At 43.3% G+C, this 22,441-nt stretch overlaps 1 protein-coding gene across 3 annotated transcripts in view; it reads left to right on the top strand.

Annotated features, from left to right (window-relative positions):
• LOC138282889 (1-phosphatidylinositol 4,5-bisphosphate phosphodiesterase gamma-1-like) overlaps positions 1 to 21,587 on the top strand; it is a 576,794-nt gene extending 555,207 nt beyond the window's left edge. For all 3 annotated transcript variants that reach the window (XM_069220895.1, XM_069220894.1, XM_069220896.1), the window contains 2 exons: positions 11,153 to 11,337; positions 16,841 to 21,587. In XM_069220895.1, coding sequence (XP_069076996.1) covers positions 11,153 to 11,337; positions 16,841 to 16,892 — 237 coding nt within the window. In that variant the 3' untranslated portion in view covers positions 16,893 to 21,587. The remainder of the gene's footprint in view (positions 1 to 11,152; positions 11,338 to 16,840) is intronic.
• The last annotated feature ends 854 nt before the right edge of the window (positions 21,588 to 22,441 follow it).

Below are 22,441 nucleotides of genomic sequence, written 5' to 3'. Positions count from 1 at the left end.
CTATACCACAGCAATCAATGACACCCCATGGCACACCATTCTCCTTTACTCCATTAACTTTTAGCCATGCTGAACAGTAGCCACACTAGTGTGCACATGGCTAAAATGCATTGGCAAAGCCAATAGCTCTTGCATAGGTGAGACCTATTGGCTTTGCCAATGCCTATTTATAATGTATGGAACTCCGAGGTGACTTGCAGTATCTTTATTATGAACGTCATGGGGGTACTTTATTCCATATAATACATGGTCACACCATCAACTTTCCCAAAAATCACTTAAAACCTTAGTGCATAGCTTTTATCATTATAAGCTGCTAAAATAGAGCAGAAGATAGAAAAGCAATATTCCATGTGTTGCTTTAAACAGCTGCCTCAATTATGCTCTGTGACCTGACCTGCCTTTCACCTTGGCTGCTGGCTCTGGCAGAAGGCATTGTGGTGTCAGAACTCGACTGTAATAACATTATAATAGTCGAGTTCTATTCATTATAATCGGTGACTTGGTGCATCACAAGTAGCCAAATATAAAGAAATTACTGACTGCTGTTTATACAGAGATTACAGAATCCCAAGTGTTATATAGCTTGTAACATCAAGAGCTTCTTAGTGTAAATGCTCCCATTTTTGACTGACGTGGAGCTCAGCTGCCCAAGATCATATAGAGGAGTAGAAGTGTTATTAGAACTACAGATTCAGAGCACATTTTACACACCTGATCGCTTTTGATATCTCCAGTGCGGTTTCAGCTTGCATGAGGCAAGGGGCATAATTGGTGCGGGCACAAAGGATTTGTTTTTCCTTTTTTCCCTCCTACCTTTATTTGCTTGGTGACTGAAGATGCAGGGTTAGTCAACGTGTTTTTTTTACATTTGGTCTAATTACCTTCTGAATGTAAGTAACAATAAAACATATTTTCAAACTGTGACAACATGCCTTCCTGTCTCCCTTTTTCAAGTCCAAACTATAGGATTGTGTACATTTATAGGAGCCTGCAGTTCGTAAACAGCGGGCGATTTGTATAGGATGAATAGAACAGTCCACAAGGCTGCCCCTGTCCCACCCAGAAATGTATTGTCTCCTACGCCCCTGGTCTGTCCTGTTTATCTTTAATTCTTACAATGTTACATTTATTACCATTGACCACAAGATAGCTTGATAGGGTCTTAGCAGCTTTATTCAATTCTCAGGCTTTTTTGGCCTTGGGATTTGTAACCCATAAATGAGCTCTCTCTCTGATATTTTTGTTGCACTCATATTTTAGGGAATTTGGTTTGTGTAGAGTGCCTTTGGCTTTGGAATGCGTGACAATGTGATCCAGGGACTGATTTCTTTCTATAGATCGTCGAACTTATTATTCGTATTTCTGTTTTTGTTATGTTTGTTAATGATCACTAACCCTGTAGTAGCCACTCTTACAGTCTCCCTACAGAGGTTTCTGGATAAATCTGTATAATTGTCTTTCAAGAGGTTTTTGATGATTAGTAGATTTTTTCTTTGGCCTCCTGTTTAACATTTTGTCGTTCATGCTCATGTTTTCATACCATTTGAGCCTGTGGTGATACTTAACCCCACCGAGGGGGGCTTGCAATGTTAGGGTGTCATTGGTTAATTACACTCCAGTCCTTTCTGGTGTCAAACTGGGTTTGCACAAAAAGCGTCACAGGAGTTGAATTCAGAAGAGAGCAGATGGTTCACCTGCATCAATAAAGCAGCAAAGCTCGGGCCTTGTTTTGGAACCCTCAGTTTGTATTTCTCTCTTTTAGAAACATTAGTTTGAGACGTTTAAGTTATGTAACTGTTAATTGAACACTCGCAGACCATAGATATATATTGAATCTTGCAAGTTCTGTTAAAACGGCGAAAGCCATACCCGAACCAGAATCCCCAATCAACTTCACTATTAAAACTACAAAAATATCTTTCATAATGCAGCATTATGCACTATTGCAGTTCCTTTTGCCTCATTCCCTTGCATACAAAGTGATGAGATCAGCACAGGCGTCCTCCTCACCCTGCTAGAAGAGCACGTAACCCAAGAAGAAGGTATTCATACGCTTGGCGGTTCTTGATTTCAGGAACTATACTACTGGATTGATTTGATTCCCTACAATTCCATGGCTGACAATTATACATCAATGGCTTCAAGGAGAATGCAACCCATTCTACTTTCAAAGAGACTATCCTATGTCAGGATCCTTCTTCTTGTTGGCGGCAATTGGCTACAACTGCAGGACAATCCAATAATGAAAGATGTTGCCTTCAGCACAGTGGCATGCCGCGTGTTGTAAGCAAATAGCAAGTGTCAGATTGACTTCCACTCTCTCTAGAATACAGCGTTGTCTCTTATTTTTATTTTTCTATTTCAAAGCTTTATTAATAGCTATAAAACATCAGGGCCCATATTTATACTTTTTTAGCGCCGCTTTTTGACGCAAAATCGGCACAAACTTACAAAATGCAATTGTATTTTGCAATTTTGCGCCGCTTTTGCGTCAATAAATGACGCAAATGTGGCGCAAAAAAAAGTATAAATATGAGCCCAGGTTTGAAGTAGTACACAAGTACAAGCAGGTCACGCAGCCTAACGAATGATATCTCGCTGTCCGTAAGAATAGTTTTGCTGAAAGAAATTGCAGCAAGGTGAATGGGAATAACAGTATGGAGAAAAAGTTAACAAACCTGAAACATGACTATAAAATAAGCTATCAAGATTGATTCTCTTTGTTGGCTAAAAAATTATCAGACTGCATTGTGAGTCTCTGGAGTAGACTGCCTTAACGCTTCAGCGTGCAATTAAGAATGCTGCACACTGTGGTCAGGTGTCATGCTAGGAGTATTGAACATATAGATCTAAGCAGTTTTTAGGAGCTTTTCACACCAATAGTTTGTTTATCCACATGGTAGTTTGATTAAAGAATCCTGAGAGACATCACGCTAGAGGTATAATCTCGTAATAGCCCAGGCTTCAAATTTTCAAAATAAGGCAAGAAAGAATAAGGTCAAATAGCCTTGAAAATTGAGAATACAAACCACAATTACAATATAGGTTTCGCTTTTCAACAAAGTCTTCTCTGTTGTGGAAGGTGTACCTAAAAGACAGATATTCCCAGAAGGTCATTGTGCAAAGAATTGTGTTATTTTAGTAGTTGGCACACATGGTCTGCCCTATATATTTTGTTATTGATTTACACGCAGGGTAATGGGCCTTGTTTTGGTAAGCGCTTGGACCTGGAGCTCTCCCTGAGTTCTTCTCAGGCATGTGATGTCATACTGTAAAAACATAAATTCTGGATACTCCTCTTTTTGTCTGTACGCATTCTTCCCTCATTTAAAGTCTGCTAGAAGAATCATCCCGCATCAGTCTTGTACTGCGTCTTCTTGGGTGATTCTTGTGCACCACAGGACGCCCTGCACTTGTAGACTTCATGATGCTCTGACGTTGCCAGGAACAATCCCATGATAAATGCTTTTTTTAAATCCAGGGGACTCTGCAATTCGGTCTTCAACACTGTCATGCATGTGGCATCGGAGGCTCCAGTCAGTCCTTGAGTGACATGGGCAGAGGTGCCCACCAATCAGTCATCTCAGGCAGTCTACCTTCAAACGTCCTTTTAATGGTTTGGGTCTACAACTTAAGCTATCCATTAAACCCTGTTGCCAATGCGACACACCTCCCACCCCACACACAAACATGTGAAGGAGGAGGCTTTTGGGCAGCCACTTCCGGGGATGGGTTGATATTGCATGTCGTGGCTCGTTGGTTTGTCTGTAACACTCTGGAACCAGCTCGCTGCATTTTGTGGATGTCTACCTTTGAATTAAAGTGGTCTATTGATGCTGCATTTTAAGCATGACATAGTGCTACGCTTGGAGGTTAGTTACATCTCCTTCCTCCAAAACTGCTTCTCCCGCCTGTATTGTTGCTGTTACCAGTCACTGTTAATTCTTCTGTATCATTGTAATCACCATAACAAAGTTTCATGAAGCTTGCGGATGCTGGTTTAGCAGCCTATACTTTTCATGACCATTCTTCAGTGGCCTTTTAATGACTGCCAGTACATTGTAACACCAGCATAGGTCATGCCTCCATCCTTATGTCCATGGTCTGCAGCTTGGATGTTACTCTGTTATCATATCTTCAAAACAAGGCTTGAAGAACATGGAGACTGCGCTCGCACCATTCCTGGTCTCATTGAAATCTCTCCATTTCCTTCTTCCCAGGAAAATCATGCAGATTATGTCACTGGCTTTTTTCAAACTAGTCCTCTTCGTATAGAAATCTCCCTGTTTACGTCTTCTCATACGAACCAAGCAGATTGTCTTACTGCAGCGGTGTATTTTCAATGAACTGAAGAAACCCAAACCTTTTGTACCACAGGATGGACTTGGATATTTGGCACGACAGGGGCTTTGAGCTGGCTCAGCGATTGTGCTGCACATACCTGGCGGTTACATCTCCTCATGGTTACCCATGCATTGGATTTAGTTTTGTCCATTTATGTCTGTAAATGTTTTGCTTGATGGCTAACCTAGAAGACCTGTGAGATGTGTGGATTCTGTACGCGCATCAAACGTCCCCTTCACGTGCTGCTGGAAAACCGAGACACCACTTACAGCTACTGTGCACCAGAACTAGGGGTTTGAAAATACACTCATTTGTAAGCCTCATAACAATAACATAGATCTAAATATGTTCCTACAACTACTGAAAATAATAAAAAAGCAAAAAAGATATACTTCGGAATGACTGGTAATATGCTAGTTCGATGGCATCTGTCGCTGTAGATACACATGGTCTGCATTAGCTCGCCATCTGGTGTTGGGTCGGAGTGTTACAAGTTGTTTTTCTTCGAAGAAGTGTTTTCGAGTCACTGGACCGAGTGGCTCCTCCTTCTGTGCTCATTGCGCATGGGCGTCGACTCCATCTTCGATTGTTTTCTTTCCGCCATCGGGTTCGGACGTGTTCCTGTCGCTCCGAGTTTCGGAACGGAAAGATAGCTGAAAACGGAAGATTTTCGACGGTATCGTTGCGATCCGGTTCCAGATAAACACATAAGACAACGCATTGAACATCGAAGCGCTTCGGTGCTCTTCGGGGTAGATTTCGGCACACCGTCGGGGCCTAGTCGGCCCGACCGCGTGGAGAACAACGCCGATGGAACGGACCCCGTTTCGATTCTGCCCTGAATGCCACAACAAATATCCTTATACGGACCAACACTCGGTCTGTAACCTGTGCCTGTCACCCGAGCACAACGAAGAATCCTGTGAGGCCTGTCGGGCGTTCCGGTCCCGAAAAACTCTGCGCGACCGTCGAGCGAGAAGACTGCAGATGGCGTCCACGCCAAAAGAGCATCGACAGTTCGAGACAGAAGAGGAACAGGAGGAATCCTTTTCCATCCAGGATTCAGACGCCGACGAACTCGACCATCCAAAAACAGTGAGTAAGACGTCGAGATCAGAAGTTAAAAAAGGCAAAAAGGCCCAGGGGACGCCACTGCCAACCGGCCATGGCTCAACCCAAATTCACGGTGACCAACAATCGGCACCGAAAAAGGCCCATTCAGTGTCGAGATCGTCCGACTCCGGTCGAGACACCGGCACGCAGCCTCCTCGGGACCGAGAGAGTGCTAAAGAGAAGCATCGACACCGAGAGTTCGGTGTCGACACGGATCGACGCCGAGACACCAGTCAAAAGCAGGGCAGTAACGCCTAGAGTGGACAAAAAGTATAAGGCGCCTCCTACGGACCCTGTATTCATCACCTCTCAGCTGCCACCAGATTCTGTGGTGGTAGGGGCTGCCAGAAAACGGGCAAATTCACACACTTCTGGGGATGCACCTCCCCCAGATAAAGAAAGCAGAAAGTTTGATGCAGCCGGGAAGAGGGTCGCTGTCCAGGCAGCAAACCAGTGGCGCATCGCAAACTCACAAGCGCTGTTAGCGCGATACAACAGAGCCCACTGGGATGAGATGCAGCATCTCATTGAACATCTCCCAAAAGATCTACAAAAAAGAGCAAAACAGGTTGTTGAAGAAGGTCAAAACATTTCCAACAATCAAATACGCTCCTCTATGGATGCAGCAGACACAGCCGCAAGGACCATTAATACGTCGGTTACCATCCGTAGGCACGCATGGCTCAGAACGTCTGGATTCAAGCCGGAAATTCAGCAAGCAGTACTTAACATGCCAGTAAACGAAAAAATGCTGTTCGGTCCGGAGGTCGACACAGCCATAGAAAAGCTCAAAAAGGACACTGACACTGCCAAGGCCATGGGCGCACTCTACTCCCCGCAGAGCAGAGGATCTTATACCACCTTCCGCAAAACACCTTTTAGAGGAGGGTTTCGGGGTCAGGCCACACAAGCCAGTACCTCACAGTCCGCACCGTCCACCTACCAGGGACAGTACAGGGGAGGCTTTCGGGGCCAGTATAGAGGAGGGCAATTCCCTAGGAATAGAGGAAGATTTCAAAGCCCCAAAACCACTACCAACAAGCAGTGACTCACACGTCACTCACCCCCCGCACACAACACCAGTGGGGGGAAGGATAGGTCAATATTACGAAGCATGGGAGGAAATAACTACAGACACATGGGTCCTAGCAATTATCCAACATGGTTATTGCATAGAATTCCTGCAATTCCCTCCAGACATACCACCAAAATCACAAAATTTATCAAAACACCATTCACAGCTTCTAGAGATAGAAGTTCAAGCACTACTGCAAAAAAATGCAATAGAATTAGTACCAAGCACACAAATAAACACAGGAGTTTATTCACTGTACTTCTTGATACCAAAAAAGGACAAAACACTGAGACCAATTCTGGACCTCAGAGTAGTAAACACATTCATCAAATCAGACCACTTTCACATGGTCACACTACAAGAAGTGTTACCATTGCTCAAAAAACACAACTACATGACAACCCTAGACCTCAAAGACGCATATTTCCATATACCAATACATCAATCACACAGAAAATATCTAAGGTTTGTATTCAAAGGAATACATTACCAATTCAAAGTATTGCCTTTCGGTTTAACAACCGCTCCAAGGGTATTCACAAAATGCCTAGCAGTAGTCGCTGCACACATCAGAAGGCAGCAAATACATGTATTCCCGTATCTAGACGACTGGCTAATCAAAACCAGTTCGCTCACACAATGCTCAAACCACACAAATCAAGTCATACAAACCCTCTACAAACTAGGGTTCACCGTCAACTTTGCAAAATCCAACATTCAGCCAAGCAAAGTACAGCAATATCTAGGAGCCATAATAGACACGACAAAAGGAGTAGCAACGCCAACTCCACAAAGAATTCACAATTTCAACAGAGTCATTCAACACATGTCTCCAAATCAAACAATACAAGCAAGAACAATACTACAGCTCCTAGGCATGATGTCCTCATGCATAGCCATTGTCCCAAACGCAAGACTGCACATGAGGCCCTTACAACAATGCCTAGCCTCACAGTGGTCTCAAGCACAGGGTCACCTTCTAGATCTGGTGTTAATAGACCGCCAAACTTACCTCTCGCTTCTATGGTGGAACAGTATAAATTTAAACAAAGGGCGGCCTTTCCAAGACCCAGTGCCACAGTACGTAATAACAACAGATGCTTCCATGACAGGGTGGGGAGCACATCTCAATCAACACACCATAAGAGGACAATGGAACATACATCAAACAAAACTGCATATAAATCATCTAGAATTATTAGCAGTTTTTCAAGCACTAAAAGCTTTCCAACCAATCATAACCCACAAATACATCCTTGTCAAAACAGACAACATGACAACGATGTATTATCTAAACAAACAAGGAGGGACACATTCAACGCAGTTAAGCTTATTAGCTCAAAACATATGGAAGTGGGCAATCCACCATCAAATTCGCCTCATAGCACAGTTTATTCCAGGGATCCAGAATCAACTGGCAGACAATCTCTCTCGAGATCACCAACAAGTCCACGAATGGGAAATCCACCCACAAATTCTGAACACCTACTTCACACTCTGGGGAACACCTCAGATAGACTTATTTGCAACAAAAGAGAACGCAAAATGCCAAAACTTCGCGTCCAGATACCCACACAAGCAATCCCAAGGCAATGCCCTATGGATGAACTGGTCAGGAATATTTGCTTACGCTTTTCCTCCTCTCCCTCTCCTCCCTTATCTAGTGAACAAATTGAGTCAAAACAAACTCAAACTCATTTTAATAGCACCAACGTGGGCAAGACAACCCTGGTACACAACACTGCTAGATCTTTCTGTAGTACCCCACATCAAACTGCCGAACAAACCAGATCTGTTAACGCAACACAACCAACAGATCAGACACCCAGATCCAGCATCGCTAAATCTAGCAATCTGGCTCCTGAAATCCTAGAATTCGGACACTTACAACTTAGCCAAGAGTGTATGGAGGTCATAAAGCAGGCCAGAAGGCCATCCACTAGACACTGCTACGCAAGTAAGTGGAAAAGATTTGTTTGTTACTGCCATCATAATCAGATACAACCACTAGACGCAACTCCAAAACATATAATAAATTACTTGCTCCATTTACAAAAAGCAAGGCTAGCCTTCTCTTCTATTAAAATACACCTTGCAGCAATATCTGCATACCTGCAGACTACCTATTCAACTTCCTTGTATAGGATACCAGTCATCAAAGCATTCATAGAAGGTCTTAAAAGAATTATACCACCAAGAACACCACCTGTTCCTTCATGGAACCTAAACGTGGTCCTAACCAGACTCATGGGCCCACCTTTCGAACCCATGCACTCTTGCGGAATACAATTCCTAACCTGGAAAGTTGCCTTTCTCATCGCCATTACATCTCTGAGAAGAGTAAGTGAAATTCAAGCGTTCACAACACAGGAACCTTTTATACAAATACATAAAAATAAGGTCGTCCTACGACCTAATCCAAAATTTTTACCAAAAGTAATTTCACCGTTCCATCTAAATCAAACGGTAGAACTACCTGTTTTTTTCCCACAGCCAGATTCTGTGGCTGAAAGAGCACTACATACATTAGATGTCAAAAGAGCATTAATGTACTACATTGACAGAACAAAGAACATCAGAAAGACTAAACAGCTATTTATTGCATTCCAAAAACCTCATGCAGGTAACCCAATATCAAAACAAGGTATAGCCAGATGGATTGTTAAATGCATCCAAATCTGCTACCTTAAAGCAAAAAGACAACTGCCCATTACTCCCAGGGCACATTCAACCAGGAAAAAAGGTGCTTCAATGGCCTTTTTAGGAAACATCCCAATGCATGAAATATGTAAGGCAGCCACATGGTCTACGCCTCACACATTCACCAAACACTACTGTATAGATGTGCTATCCGCACAACAAGCCGCAGTAGGTCAAGCTGTATTAAGAACTCTATTTCAGACAACTTCTACTCCTACAGGCTAATCCACCGCTTATGGGGAAATAACTGCTTACTAGTCTATGCAGACCATGTGTATCTACAGCGACAGATGCCATCGAACTGAAAATGTCACTTACCCAGTGTACATCTGTTCGTGGCATCAGTCGCTGAGATTCACATGGGCCCACCCACCTCCCCGGAAGCCTGTAGCAGTTCAGAAGTTACCTTCAATTTTGTACATTTGTATATATATTATTTAAACCTTTAATAGGTACATACTTACACATTTCATTGCGCGGGCACTATTACTATAGTACAACTCCTACCTCACCCTCTGCGGGGAAAACAATCGAAGATGGAGTCGACGCCCATGCGCAATGAGCACAGAAGGAGGAGCCACTCGGTCCAGTGACTCGAAAACACTTCTTCGAAGAAAAACAACTTGTAATACTCCGACCCAACACCAGATGGCGAGCTAATGCAGACCATGTGAATCTCAGCGACTGATGCCACGAACAGATGTACACTGGGTAAGTGACATTTTCATTCCCTTACAAACATAAATAATCCATACAGCAGTAAGTATAGCTAGATCAATTGCCTTTGCCAATACTCGTTGCATAAAGGCCAGGTGGAGTGGGTGAGTCGACCAGAAGGAGTGGAAGATTGGTCTTTGACCACTTCCAAATGAGGTGACCAATTTATTTGTTGCAACAAGGTCCTCTCCCACCAATTCTGAAATTGGTACTGAGAAAGACAGGTACCGCATGCTTAGCAACTATCCAGAGAATGTTTCTTTTTTAGAAGCCCAGTTACGATTTTTATGTTGTTTGATTAATAACAGTTTTTCACCTTGTGTTGTCTGTGTTGTTGTCAACTAGTCGGTGCTGATTCCTGCCAAGCTTGCATCTGTCGTTTCGGTGTAATGAGCTTTCCTTTCAGATCAGACATGTGCATTCTGCAAGGAAGGCGTCTCCGCTATGCCCTACTTTCATTTGTCTTGAGGTTTATTCACAGGGTGTCGACAAGGATTCACCAAGAATATTCTATGTATTCTAGGTGTACCTATTGTTCATATAAAAACTTTGCCTATCCTTCCCTCATTGATATTTTGGGCTATATGTATTCTTTTTGGTACAAAACTGTGGTAACACAGTTTTACATCAAAATTTTTACCGCCAGCTTGCGTCATTCCAAAGCGTTAGCTAGGCGCCAAATTTATGGAATGCCGCAAGCCGGCCCTAAGCTTGGGCTAGTGTAAAAAAAAAAGACGCTAGCCGGGTGGGGGTGGCGGTAGAGGTGAAGCGGGTTTTGTGTAAAAAAATTACGCTAGTCTGGTTAGAGGCAATAAAAATGCTGCTATCCAGCTCTGCATCATTTCCAGGCGCACAACCATCCAAAAACATGACTCCTGTCTAAGCTAAGACAGGAGTCATGCCCACCACCCCAGTGGCCAGCACAGGGGACCAGTGTCCCCTGGGGCATCGTAATTGCACCCAGTGCCATGCAGGGGGCCTCATGTTAGGGCCCCCATGGCACTTAAAAAAAAAAGTTCTATAATAATTACCCTACTTACCTAGGATGGGGTCCTTCATTTTCTGGTGTCCCTCTGACGTGAGTGGGGGTGTTCCACGGGTTTGGGGTGGGCACCTGTGGTAGAGTGAATATCTACCATATTTTTTATGACTGTTGTTTCTCACCTTTCCGTTCTTTGTGGTGATGATGCACTTATACAGGAAGAAGACGATGAGAACTTATACTCCTCAATCCAGCAGCTGAGGGATCGTGCTAACGAGCTTTCAAATCAGGTGTCCAACTGTGAGCGCAACAATAATTGCGATTCTAGATACCAGCAGCGACTGGATGAATTGCGGGCAGCACAGGAACGACTAATGGAGCTGACGGAAGTCCGTAACAGGAAGTAAGTAAAAGTGTTGGTGCACCAGAGGTATCTGAGTGACATCTCCTATGTCAATAGTTGTAAGAATATCTTTAGCTTGCTGTAACAAATACAGATGTCTGTAAGTATCACAGACCACAGCTATTTATTCAAAGACCACCTTTCTCTTGGATTTGAGTGACTAACACTAGCTATAAGTTCCAATGGCTAAGTGGTGCCTCAGTGTTTACAAGAGTGAGAAGAATAAGATACAGAGAAAGGCAAACAGGTTTTAGCTGATACCAGAAAATGCTCGTTTATACAAATAGTACAGAACTCAGAGATTGACGGAGCATGAGGGGTTGATAACTGCATAAGATCAACAATGGCGTATCTGTTTAGCTCTGACATGGGCCCAGGGGAAATAAGTGGAATTACAGGGAGCTTATGAGTGTGTATGCATAGGTTTTGGCAAAGGGCGTGGGGTGGGCGCTAGTAAGGGGGCAGCAGAAATGTACTAGCAAGATGGGAAGTATATTCTGTGGTGTTTCTTTCTGGGCCTTCCATATCACTAGCCAAATGAACGATGAGCTGTGGGTGGTCCCTTAGCCACCATAGATACAGCATTTGTCAGCAAGATAGTCTTTGATCTTGCTGTAGTTAAAATTGTGAATTACACACTGGAATTTGAATTTATGTCAGCTGGAAGGAAGCCATGGAAGCCCATGGGGAGGTTTTAGAGTGAATGTAATATAGTTGAATTTCTTATTGGTTTTGTGGTGGTCTAGTTGACCTCAACTTACAAGACAACTTTTAATGGAGCTATGGTGGTGTCTGGAAGCTGGTGAGCCGGTTATCAATGGCCACGTTGATGTGAGATATGGTGGTGTCTGGAAGCTGGTGAGCCGGTTATCAATGGCCACGTTGATGTGAGATATGGTGGTGTCTGGAAGCTGGTGAGCCGGTTATCAATGGCCACGTTGATGTGAGATATGGTGGTGTCTGGAAGCTGGTGAGCCGGTTATCAATGGCCACGTTGATGTGAGATATGGTGGTGTCTGGAAGCTGGTGAGCCGGTTATCAATGGCCACGTTGATGTGAGATATGGTGGTGTCTGGAAGCTGGTGAGCCGGTTATCAATGGCCACGTTGATGTGAGATATGGTGGTGTCTGGAAGCCGGTGAGCCGGTTATCAATGGCCACGTTGATGTGAGATATGGTGGTGTCTGGAAGCCGGTGAGCCGGTTATCAATGGCCACGTTGATGTGAGATATGGTGATGTCTGGAAGCCGGTGAGCCGTTTATCAATGGCCACCGTTGATGTGAGAAATGGTGGTGTCTGGAAGCCGGTGAGCCGGTTATCAATGGCCACGTTGATGTGAGATAGAAGAGTCTTGATGGTTTAAGATACATATGTACATATAGGGGTAAGGAAGGTTTGAATCTAGGAAATAGTTCTATTGAAACATCACATGGTCCTTTGGGAGAGGTTTGAGTCCATTTGGATGTTGAGGGAATAGATACCTGGTTCTGCAAAATTAAGAGAAGCTTCTAGGTTTTATATCAGATATTTGGACATGTTGCTGTGTGCCACATTTGCTGAGCATAAATTCAGCTTTTGTTTAATTGAACTTCAGCAAGATGGCAGATGTCTGTATTGCAAGAGTCGAGGCATGATCTGAGTGAGGCGTCTGATGTACCTGTAAACGCTCCAGTGCTAGATGATACACATTTTTGTTCTTAAAATTATAATTCTAGAAGTACCTCAACTTTTTCTCATGCATGGTAGCAGCAGAGCTGATGACAGCTTGATACAGCATCCAGCATTGCTAGTCCCACAAAAAAGAACGTAGCACAGTGAGTACTCACTTTATGAATAAAGTTGCCACAGATGAGAGGCCTTTTATTAAAATAAAGCAAGCTGAGAGTGGGTGCTTGTAGATAAAGTTGTCTCATTTGTATAGAAGGCTGTAAAAATTATGAGCATTAAAAATGGTCGAATTTAAGGAAAGAGGCGCTCCAGCCAATGCAGCGCCACTTTTCTTGCGCCCCATAGTGCCCCCCCCAACACCACCATTTGTGCACCATATTTAACATACATGGCGGTAGTATGGGAACTAGCGTCAAAATTACTGACACTAGTTTGGTGCTTTGCAGGATTAGCGCCAAAAATGTTGACGCTAATCCTGCAAAACACATTGAGGCCCGTTGAAAACAATGGCGTTCCTCTTTTTAACGCCTGCTCTGTACAGGTGTCAAAAATGCCGCTTAAAATGGCACAAAGAAATCTTTTAGATTTCATTGCTCCATTTCTCCGGCCCCCCTAACGGGGGAACACCCCCCCTTGCATACATGATGGCTGGGGCAGGCATAATGTGGTGGGATTACAATGTTGGGCAATGCATGCATTGCGCCACTTTGTAAATATGGTGCAGGGAAAAGGCCACCTTAGTGCGCCTTTAGCATAAAAAAAGGTTGCTAAGGCGGCGCTAAAGTCGTGCAAGGGGCTCTTAAATCTGCCTCTATGTGTTTCTTTGCAATTACACCCAGCACAGAATAAACGGACACATCTAAAAGCGTATCTGTGAGTATAAGCCACCAGAAGCCTAGGACTTTATAAGCTATGAATGAGATTTGGACAAGAGGGTTTTGAGGGACTTTCTAAAGGAAACATTTTACCTTTCTGCTTTGCAAGTGATGAACGGAACCTCGCGTCAGCGCCACCTCTGTGCTTTGACATCAGTTCCTTTCTTCCCTCCCCTTTGTATACTGACCTGGAACTCTCTTTTCCATTTTTCTTGTCTGTCGGCAAGTTTTTCTCCACATTTGTCCAAAACCTACTGTGCGATGGAACATGCCCCTCCAAAAACTACAGGGTTTACACTTTTTCAGGACTGTTGCAGCACACATCTGTGACAGATCCACACGAGGTAAGACTCTGGTGTTTGGGTTTGGGGACCTCATTGATCTGGAAAAATGAAATGAAGCTGTGTGTTGCTGAACACCGTAAGAAATTGTGCAAACCCTGTTTGCGCTTGAAGTGGAGGGTGTGGACCCGCTCTTGAGACAGGCACTCATCACAGTCCAAATCTTCCAGTAAGCCAAAGCAGAAGCACAAGAAGACTAAGGCCCATGTTTAGACTTTTTTTAGCGTCGCATTTGTGCCACTTTTTTATGCAAAAGCAGCGCAAACTTACAAAATACAATTGTATTTTGTAAGTTTGCGCTGCTTTTTGCGTAAAAAAGTGGCACAAATTAGGTGCTAAAGTATAAATATGGGCCTAAGTGGGATTTGTTCTAGTCAATCCACAATCTGACAGTGAACTCACAAGTAGCACTAGGAAGCTATAGTGTATGAGAATGAGTAAGATGTGGTTGTTGTTAAGGAAGTAGGCCCGCATCTCAATGTAGAGGAGCGAGTGGGAGAGGGAAAGAGGCAACAGGAAATGCAGGACGGAGTGAGTGAAAACATGTGCACTCTTGTGGAGTGCTCAAACAGAGAGAAAAAAGTAACTCCTAAAATGGGAGTAGTGGGTGGGTACAAGTACTGAGTCCATGCTCTGGCAGGGCTAAACACAAGAAGAGGCAGGACGTATGCATGCCATGGACAAATGGGACAAAGGATATGACAGCGACTATGGAGTGAGCAAATGGTAAGCCTGTGGGTCGGCTGATGCCTAAAGATTGAAGACAACATGTCTCTTTGAGACAGCTCATGCAGTGTCTAGCCGAGACCTAAAAATGGTATCCAAAGAAGTGGAAGCAAGCCACCACATTCATAGATTCTTTGCTGTCTGGGAATAGTGTTAGCCCTCATACTTGTATTCACTAGTTTTTCTCCAGGTCCCTGCCAACATATTTTATGTGCACCGTCATTTTTTTCTAACTTTCATTCTTGCATACATTCCTACAATCACAGACTGTACCAGACGCCGCATTATAATTGCCATACATTCAGACCTCTTATCCTTTATGAAATGCCTCACCAAACTTGAAAAACAGGCATCTAGGAACTAATCAGTCCTGATGGTCAATTATTTTTCCTTTTCCAAACTAAGAATCTAAGTAAACAGACAGCTGGCTTAATATACCTTGCTAGAAAGGGCCATGAAACTAATATAACTAATTGTGTCACATCAGTAAACTCTATAGTCATCAAAGCCTACATTTAGACCCACACATTAGAAACCTATCTAGAAGTCCCCTCAGGTACTGCAAACCATACATCACAAAAGAGGTCGCTCCAATACATAGATGTCAAATTAAAGGGCAGTACAACATGCAATATCATTCCTAACACCGACAAATCCAAAATCTGAGGACATTACACCCCTGCCCCCATTCCTCAAACAGTTACAGTGAGAAGCAAGATGCTCCTTCAGTCAGCATGCCTGCACCCAAGGCTATCCTACATCCCCCTTCCACCCCCCCAACATATTTAGCCCACAGTCTATCTTGGATAGATCTGAAAAACTCATTAGTAAAGGGAACGTCTGACCAAAAGTCTATATGTGAAGAACAAAATCCATGCATGTCACCAGAATCCAGAACTTAGGACCCACACAGATAAGATGAGGCTCATCTCTTTCTGTTTTCAAACCACCTCATAAACAAACACCAAGGACTATCTGATCCCTAATCTACTAAGAGCCCTCCACATGTTGTTCTAAAATACCAATTTGCACAAGAACACCTACTTCATATTGATCAAGTCTGGAACCAATGACTCTCTCAGGTAAGATAAATCTTTCAGTATCAATCAAATCCTCCAAACCCAGTGAGGGCTAAGCACAATATTATAATTATATATGTATATATATATATATATATATATATATATATATATATATATATATATATATATATATATATATATATATATATTATATATATATTAATCTCCTTGTGTGCAGACCGGACTCAACATATCCTTTTCTTGGTAGCCAATTCCGGCATGGTGCTCACCAACTCTCAATTAAAAACTTTACAAAACTTAATAAATAACCCCCCCACCCACCCACCCTCTCACCCCTGAAAGGTACTGAAGTGCTTGGTGACACTATGGATGATAACAGCAAATAATCTAATCGAAGTTTTCTACTAAATCTTTTTTAGAATTTCTAGCACTTGAAGTTGTGGTGTTTGTATTTTTTTAAGAAGGTGAATCGGGTGTCTCAGTCTTTATCAGGTCACCAAGGTTACAAATCCAGAACTAAATGCCAAAATGCGATATTGAAAAGGGCGAGGCTGGAATGCCATTTAAAAATGCGCATCTGAAGAGTAGGTAAGGAAGCCAATGGGCTTATCCGTCCTGCGCTAGAGTTCTAGCAAAGCACAGCCTGTTTGCATTTTTAAACAAAGGAACCGGGTGACCCAGCCCAGTGCACATCTTCAGGGATAAAAAGCAGTTCTATTTCCTTAAAGTCATGTCTTACGTGAGAGTTCAGAACGCCTCCGGCAGATCAAATGGTTGCATCTTTTTGTTGTGTTCTGAAAGCAATCACTGAATCTTTTAATGACTTCCACATTCTTGTTTCTCTCCCAGACTGATGGAGAAAAAGAAGCGGGACAGACAGATGGTGAACAAGCGCAACTGAGATGTTGGTGGAGCTCTAGCCTTTGCTTCCTGGGTCCACATTTCTTTACCCCTCGCACTGGTAAGAGAAGCAAGCACCGTAACAGAAGGCTCCCTTGTCTGGTGTCACATGGCTTTCTCCCGCTGGAGTGGGGCCCTTCCTTCCTACTACGGGTGCTCATCCTAGACGCCGTCAGCGCTCTATCCTACCTGTTGCACATGATCGTCCTCAACATTCTTTCCTACCGATTAAAGATGATTGCCCTGGAGATAGCCAATAGTGTTTCCGTATGGTGATTATCCTGGACAGAGCCAGAAACATCCTGGACAGAGCTAACACCCTATCCTACCTGTCACGCGTCATCGTCCTGGACACAGCCAACACTCTTTCCTAAGTGTTATGGATGATCCTAGATACAGCCAATGTGGATTACCTGTGGCCCTCTGTGCTGTCAATTTCAGAGCACTGTGCTGCCTTGCTGCTGCTATAATTGTTTCTGTGTCGGTGGGGTGTGCATATGCCCATACAGTGGACATTGGGCTGCAAACCCATGACATTACCTAGATGTGAGTCTGTTGCGTGAACAGTAGTTTGTCAGCAGTACACGTCTTTGCTGCTACCACAGGGATGTTGTCAAGAAACACAAAGTGGTAAGTCGGACATTGTGAAGCCCCTTCGTGGACAGTGTTATGTCTCTCAGCTACAGAATGTTTCCTACTGATTCCAGCTACATTTCAATTGTTGAGTGGACGCACTAAATTAAAGAATCCTTAAGGATGTTATTTAAACTTTTTTGAGAAGTGGCACTTGATGGACATGCCAGGCACTTGCGGTGGTCGGGCTTAACTCCTCCAGCACCCACATCATGAATGTCAAACGTGTTGTAGACTTGTTTTCTTACTCCTCCTACCAATGCATCCTCAGAGAGGACCTTCCAAGGCCATTCAAGCTATAAAGTTCCCACTAGTGGCAACTAAGGAAGACAGTCTCTGCATGCAGGGAGCTTCTTAGCAAATGACGCCTTTTGATGGCGTCCACCCGAACAAGAAGACTCGGTGAAATACAAGAATCTTTCAACACCATATATATAATATATATATATATATATATACATACATAAATATATATATAAATAAATATACAAATATATATTTTTTTCTTATTCATGCTTTTGTTTTTTTAAATGTATATATGTCTGAAGGTTTAGTTGCCAGTCACAGTGTTATGAGCATATGTAAACGATGCACTATCCTCGATGGAGCTCATGTGCCCAGGACTAAACGATGCAGTTCTACTAGAGCAAAATCCCAGGGAAGCCATATTGGTCAAGGGCTGACAATCTGCAGAGAGCAGGGGATGGCCAATGGTGGCGGCCATGCATAGAGCTCTGTCCTCCATAGATTGTGGGAGGTCTGACCATTAGTTTGTATACTTAGCAACAGTACCTTGCAAAGCCTTAGCATGTTGCACAATCTTTCACAGTTGTAACGTTTTTTTGTGGCGCTTACGCCAGGTTTTAGACCAAGGGTCTCCTAGCTTTTCTAGAATGAGAGCTACTTCCGATCAAGGAAAAACATCCCTATCTGGTAATAAATGTTAGTGCTGACCACATCTTCCACCATTGGAATAGTGAACACCCAAAGCACTACTGACCACCCCAAATCATAGGACAGGGTTATTAACCATGATGCCAGGACAGGGTTCAGAAACATGAAAAGTCTTCCTGAAAAAGCTCTATAAACGTGAGAAGTCTCCACGTAACAAATGAAAGAAAAGCCGTAGCAGCAAGTGCCGGTCAGCACAGAGGAAACCCTACACCGGTGAATTATAATTTAAATATTGGTTTAAATGTGTTTTGGAAATGCAACCATTTTGCCTTCCAAAGTCACACAACTCCATTTTGGGTAGATGTAAACATGCTTTTCTTCTAAACACACAACTCCATTTTGGGAAATAAAAACAACTCAGTCAGACAGTAATACTCCAAAGAAAAACATGTCCTTTTATAATACAAGTAAATCTTTTTCCTTCAAAATACTAGTGTTTATTTTTAGTAAATAAGTTGTCCCTAAACATCATCTTTCAATTTCCATGAAGTCCATGCTATGTCGATGCGCCGTTGTACCAAGGATGCTGAAATGGGACATTCAGACCAGTACTATGCTGGGGGTAGGCAGACTATGATTATGCCAGAGATGTCAAAGGTTAGATCGCTGATGCTCACAATATGCCATTGATGGCTACTACTATGGCAGGATTAGAAAATGAAATTCCAAAATATGATAAGTATAACCATTATGTCAGGGCAACACTTTTGCTGTAGCTTTTGCAGTTCCACACTCTAGTTAGATGCTTTACATTTACAAGCAATTGAGTTGAAGTCTAGTTACCCCAGTGATGGTCCAAGAACGGTCACTGTATGTACCAGTTCTTTTTGTTTACTCGCTTTTTGGTAGATTTGTATATTAAGAAATTTGTATATTGAGATGAAGCACAATAGGTTGACTTTTCCAAGCATGATACAATGAGGCCAAATTACACTCTTTCCACATATGGCAGTTTAACTACTAGACCAAGTCTCCAGGTGAAGACTGTTTCTAGATGTCTCATGGTATGAAGTCTTCCCCTTAAGCATCTTACCGTTGTATCGGGGCAGGACCCTATATAAACCTCCTAGTCGTGGAATGGAGGATAGTGAAAGGGTGGGCAGGTCTGTCACAGTGGATGCTGCTGACCCTTTCCGCCACGTATCTGGGCTGCTACTCAGGATTTAGTGATACCTCTTTTAGGGCTCAGAGATGGATGCCTTTATTTTCAAGATTCACTGCCATAGGGTTTATTTATTGCAGGTATTTGAAGTGTACACTAAAGATGGATAGCCAGCTGTACCTTTATTTACACTAACACTCGTCTTTTAATACAGACACAATGATTGTGAGGTTAAGCTCAGAACGGATACCACTTTGCCTAATGTGCTCTTTTTTCATTGAAGATGCATTCGGCTAGAGCGGTGGAAGGTTCAGGTGGCTTTAGAATGTTCTTTGTGCGATTTGGGATGTCACCTAAATCTCTCCAGTTAAATATACCCCTAAAATGAGGGTGGCATCTCTGTGGAGGAGTGTGGAAAGAACAGGTCCTGTTTCATACATAGGGCCAAATTTAAGAAAACTGGGGCTGCCTCCATTGCAGCGCCACTTTCTTGCACCCTACCTGCCACCCTTAAGGGTACCATGTGTACGCCGTATTTAAGATACGGTGCACTATGGCGGTAGTTAGAACAATAGCATCAACATTTTTGATGCTATTGTGGCGCTTTACTACACTAGCGCCAAAAATGTTGACTCGAGTGTAGAAAAGTGCAAGGAGGTCCATTGATTTAAATGGGTGCGTCATTTTTGACAGAAAAAATGGCGCAGTGAAATCTTTTAAATTTCATTGCGCCACTTTTCGGGCCTCCTAATGGGGGAACGCCCCCATTGCATCCATTATATGCCTGACACAGTCATGTGGCGCAAGGGGTTACAAAGTGGTGCAATGCATGCATTGCACCACTTTGTAAATATGGCGCGGGGAGAAGGCCACCTTAGCAACACCTTCGTGTAAAAACCAATGATGCTAAGACGGTGCTAAAGTGGCGTAAGTGGCTCTTAAATCTGCCCCATAGTGCTTAATAATGGGGGCTGGCCTGTTTAAAGCTGTTCCTATCTTGCCTGATAAAGGAACGAAGGTAAGGTTGGATAAGGCTTTCCTCACTTCTCGAGGCTGAGATCCATTCAGCTATCTAACCACCAGGACACATCATAAAGGGGTGAATAATGTTTTTTTGTGTTACCAGTATTTGGTAGAGTAAGGTAAAGAGGTGTAGGGCTTGAGTGGACTCCACTGCCTGTCACTTCTGCGAATTGGGCCATCTACCGCCGTACTTGGCCCTTCCCACACTAGCCTACTTTCTTTATCGCTGAAAGATTTGGGCGCAGATTTACCAAGGCTATGCGCCAGGCTAACGCAACACAAAGAGATGCGTGCTACTTACCGTCCAACACAGAAGGTGTTGTGTGCTGGAACAGGGCACTTTTCACAGTGCAATAACCACTTTGCTTCATGGACGCGTTATGGGGGTGGGATGTGGGGTGGGGGATCAACGCAAACATCCACAGATTTTGACACAAACCCTGACCTACTAAGGTTACCAGCTCGGATTTTGCGTGGAAAAATAAAGTCTTATTGAAGCACGAGCAAACAGAGGAACATATGTTAATTTCTTCAAAAATACGATGCAGTGCATCTGTGGTGCAGGGCAGCACACTCAACTCTGCGCCATGGCGCAAGGCACCCTTGTTTGAGAGCCGGAATGTCACCAGCAGCAGGGGGGTCTTTGTAGATTTGGCTCTGTATTGTGTTTTCTCCTTCGCACAACACAGCACATCGGATTTGGACGATGTTCTGCATTATGATAAAAATGAGTAAATCTGGGGCTGACTATGGCTGGCTATTGGCATCATTGGGCAATGGCATTAGTAAGTAAAGGATTGTTGTTTTATGCCAGCTTTCTCCAGCTGGGCCTTTGAACATGGCACAACTAAGCTCTCCTAGAATGCATCGGGCGCAGCGATCACCTCCTTGAGGGGATAGTGCATCGGTAAGCTCCTACCAATAACAAGAACATGGGGTGCAGCTGTGTAATCTTTCTATGAAAATAAATCTATTTAGCCATTATTTGTTCAAATAAGAATGGGTCTTATTTCAAGGTGATGCTCTTTGTTTTCCAGCCTGGAGTGGCTCAGATTGCTCTATTTGTTTTCCCATCTTCATACTGTGGCACTCCAACCTCAGGTGGGTACCAGCATGACCTACAGCACTGCATGCCCCCATTCCTTGATCTTATCTCCATGGTTGTGGGAGACCCAGCAAAATAGCTTCATCGTGCTCCAGCAGCACTGCAGAAGGACATCAGCGAAGACATTTAGGAACCCAACATGGGGAGTCTGCAGCTAAGTGAAAGTGAAGACACATCAGCACTGATGAACCAATAATGAATGCAAGCAAGTTCGGTTGACAATGTTCTTTCGTTTAGTTGTTCTTCCAAATACTTTATCGTACTCATACATATAAGTACATCATGGGTATTGTGCTTGTTCTAAACAAGAATCTGTACATTTAGTTTAGGTGCAATGACAGAGGGTGGTACTTTTTTAATAAATCCTCATAAAACCCATTTTCAGAACTCATAAGGCTGCCCAAAAGCGCTCACCCTATTACCTAGGAAATGTGATATCCACTGGAAACAATATCCCATTATTCATAGCAATGTGAGATTAAGCAGCATCCACACTGTAAAATAGTACATATCTGTACCCACTGCTTTCACTGTGCATTACTCTTCTCGCCTACCTGACACCCCTCTCTGCTTTGCAGTCTCCGCCTCACAGCATTTTGTTTGAAGCAACCAAATTTATGCAATTTACTGCATCCACTAAAGAAAGGTGAGAGACTCACAGAATATTTATGTTACAGAAATGGGTGAGTGGTAGTTGGGGGTAGGTTGATTCATTTGACTGTAGTAAAACACA

Source organism: Pleurodeles waltl, chromosome 2_2 (assembly GCF_031143425.1).
Source record: "Pleurodeles waltl isolate 20211129_DDA chromosome 2_2, aPleWal1.hap1.20221129, whole genome shotgun sequence".
Taxonomy (NCBI): domain Eukaryota; kingdom Metazoa; phylum Chordata; class Amphibia; order Caudata; family Salamandridae; genus Pleurodeles; species Pleurodeles waltl.
Note: the sequence above shows the minus strand (reverse complement) of the source record. Positions and strands in the feature narration are given on the sequence as shown.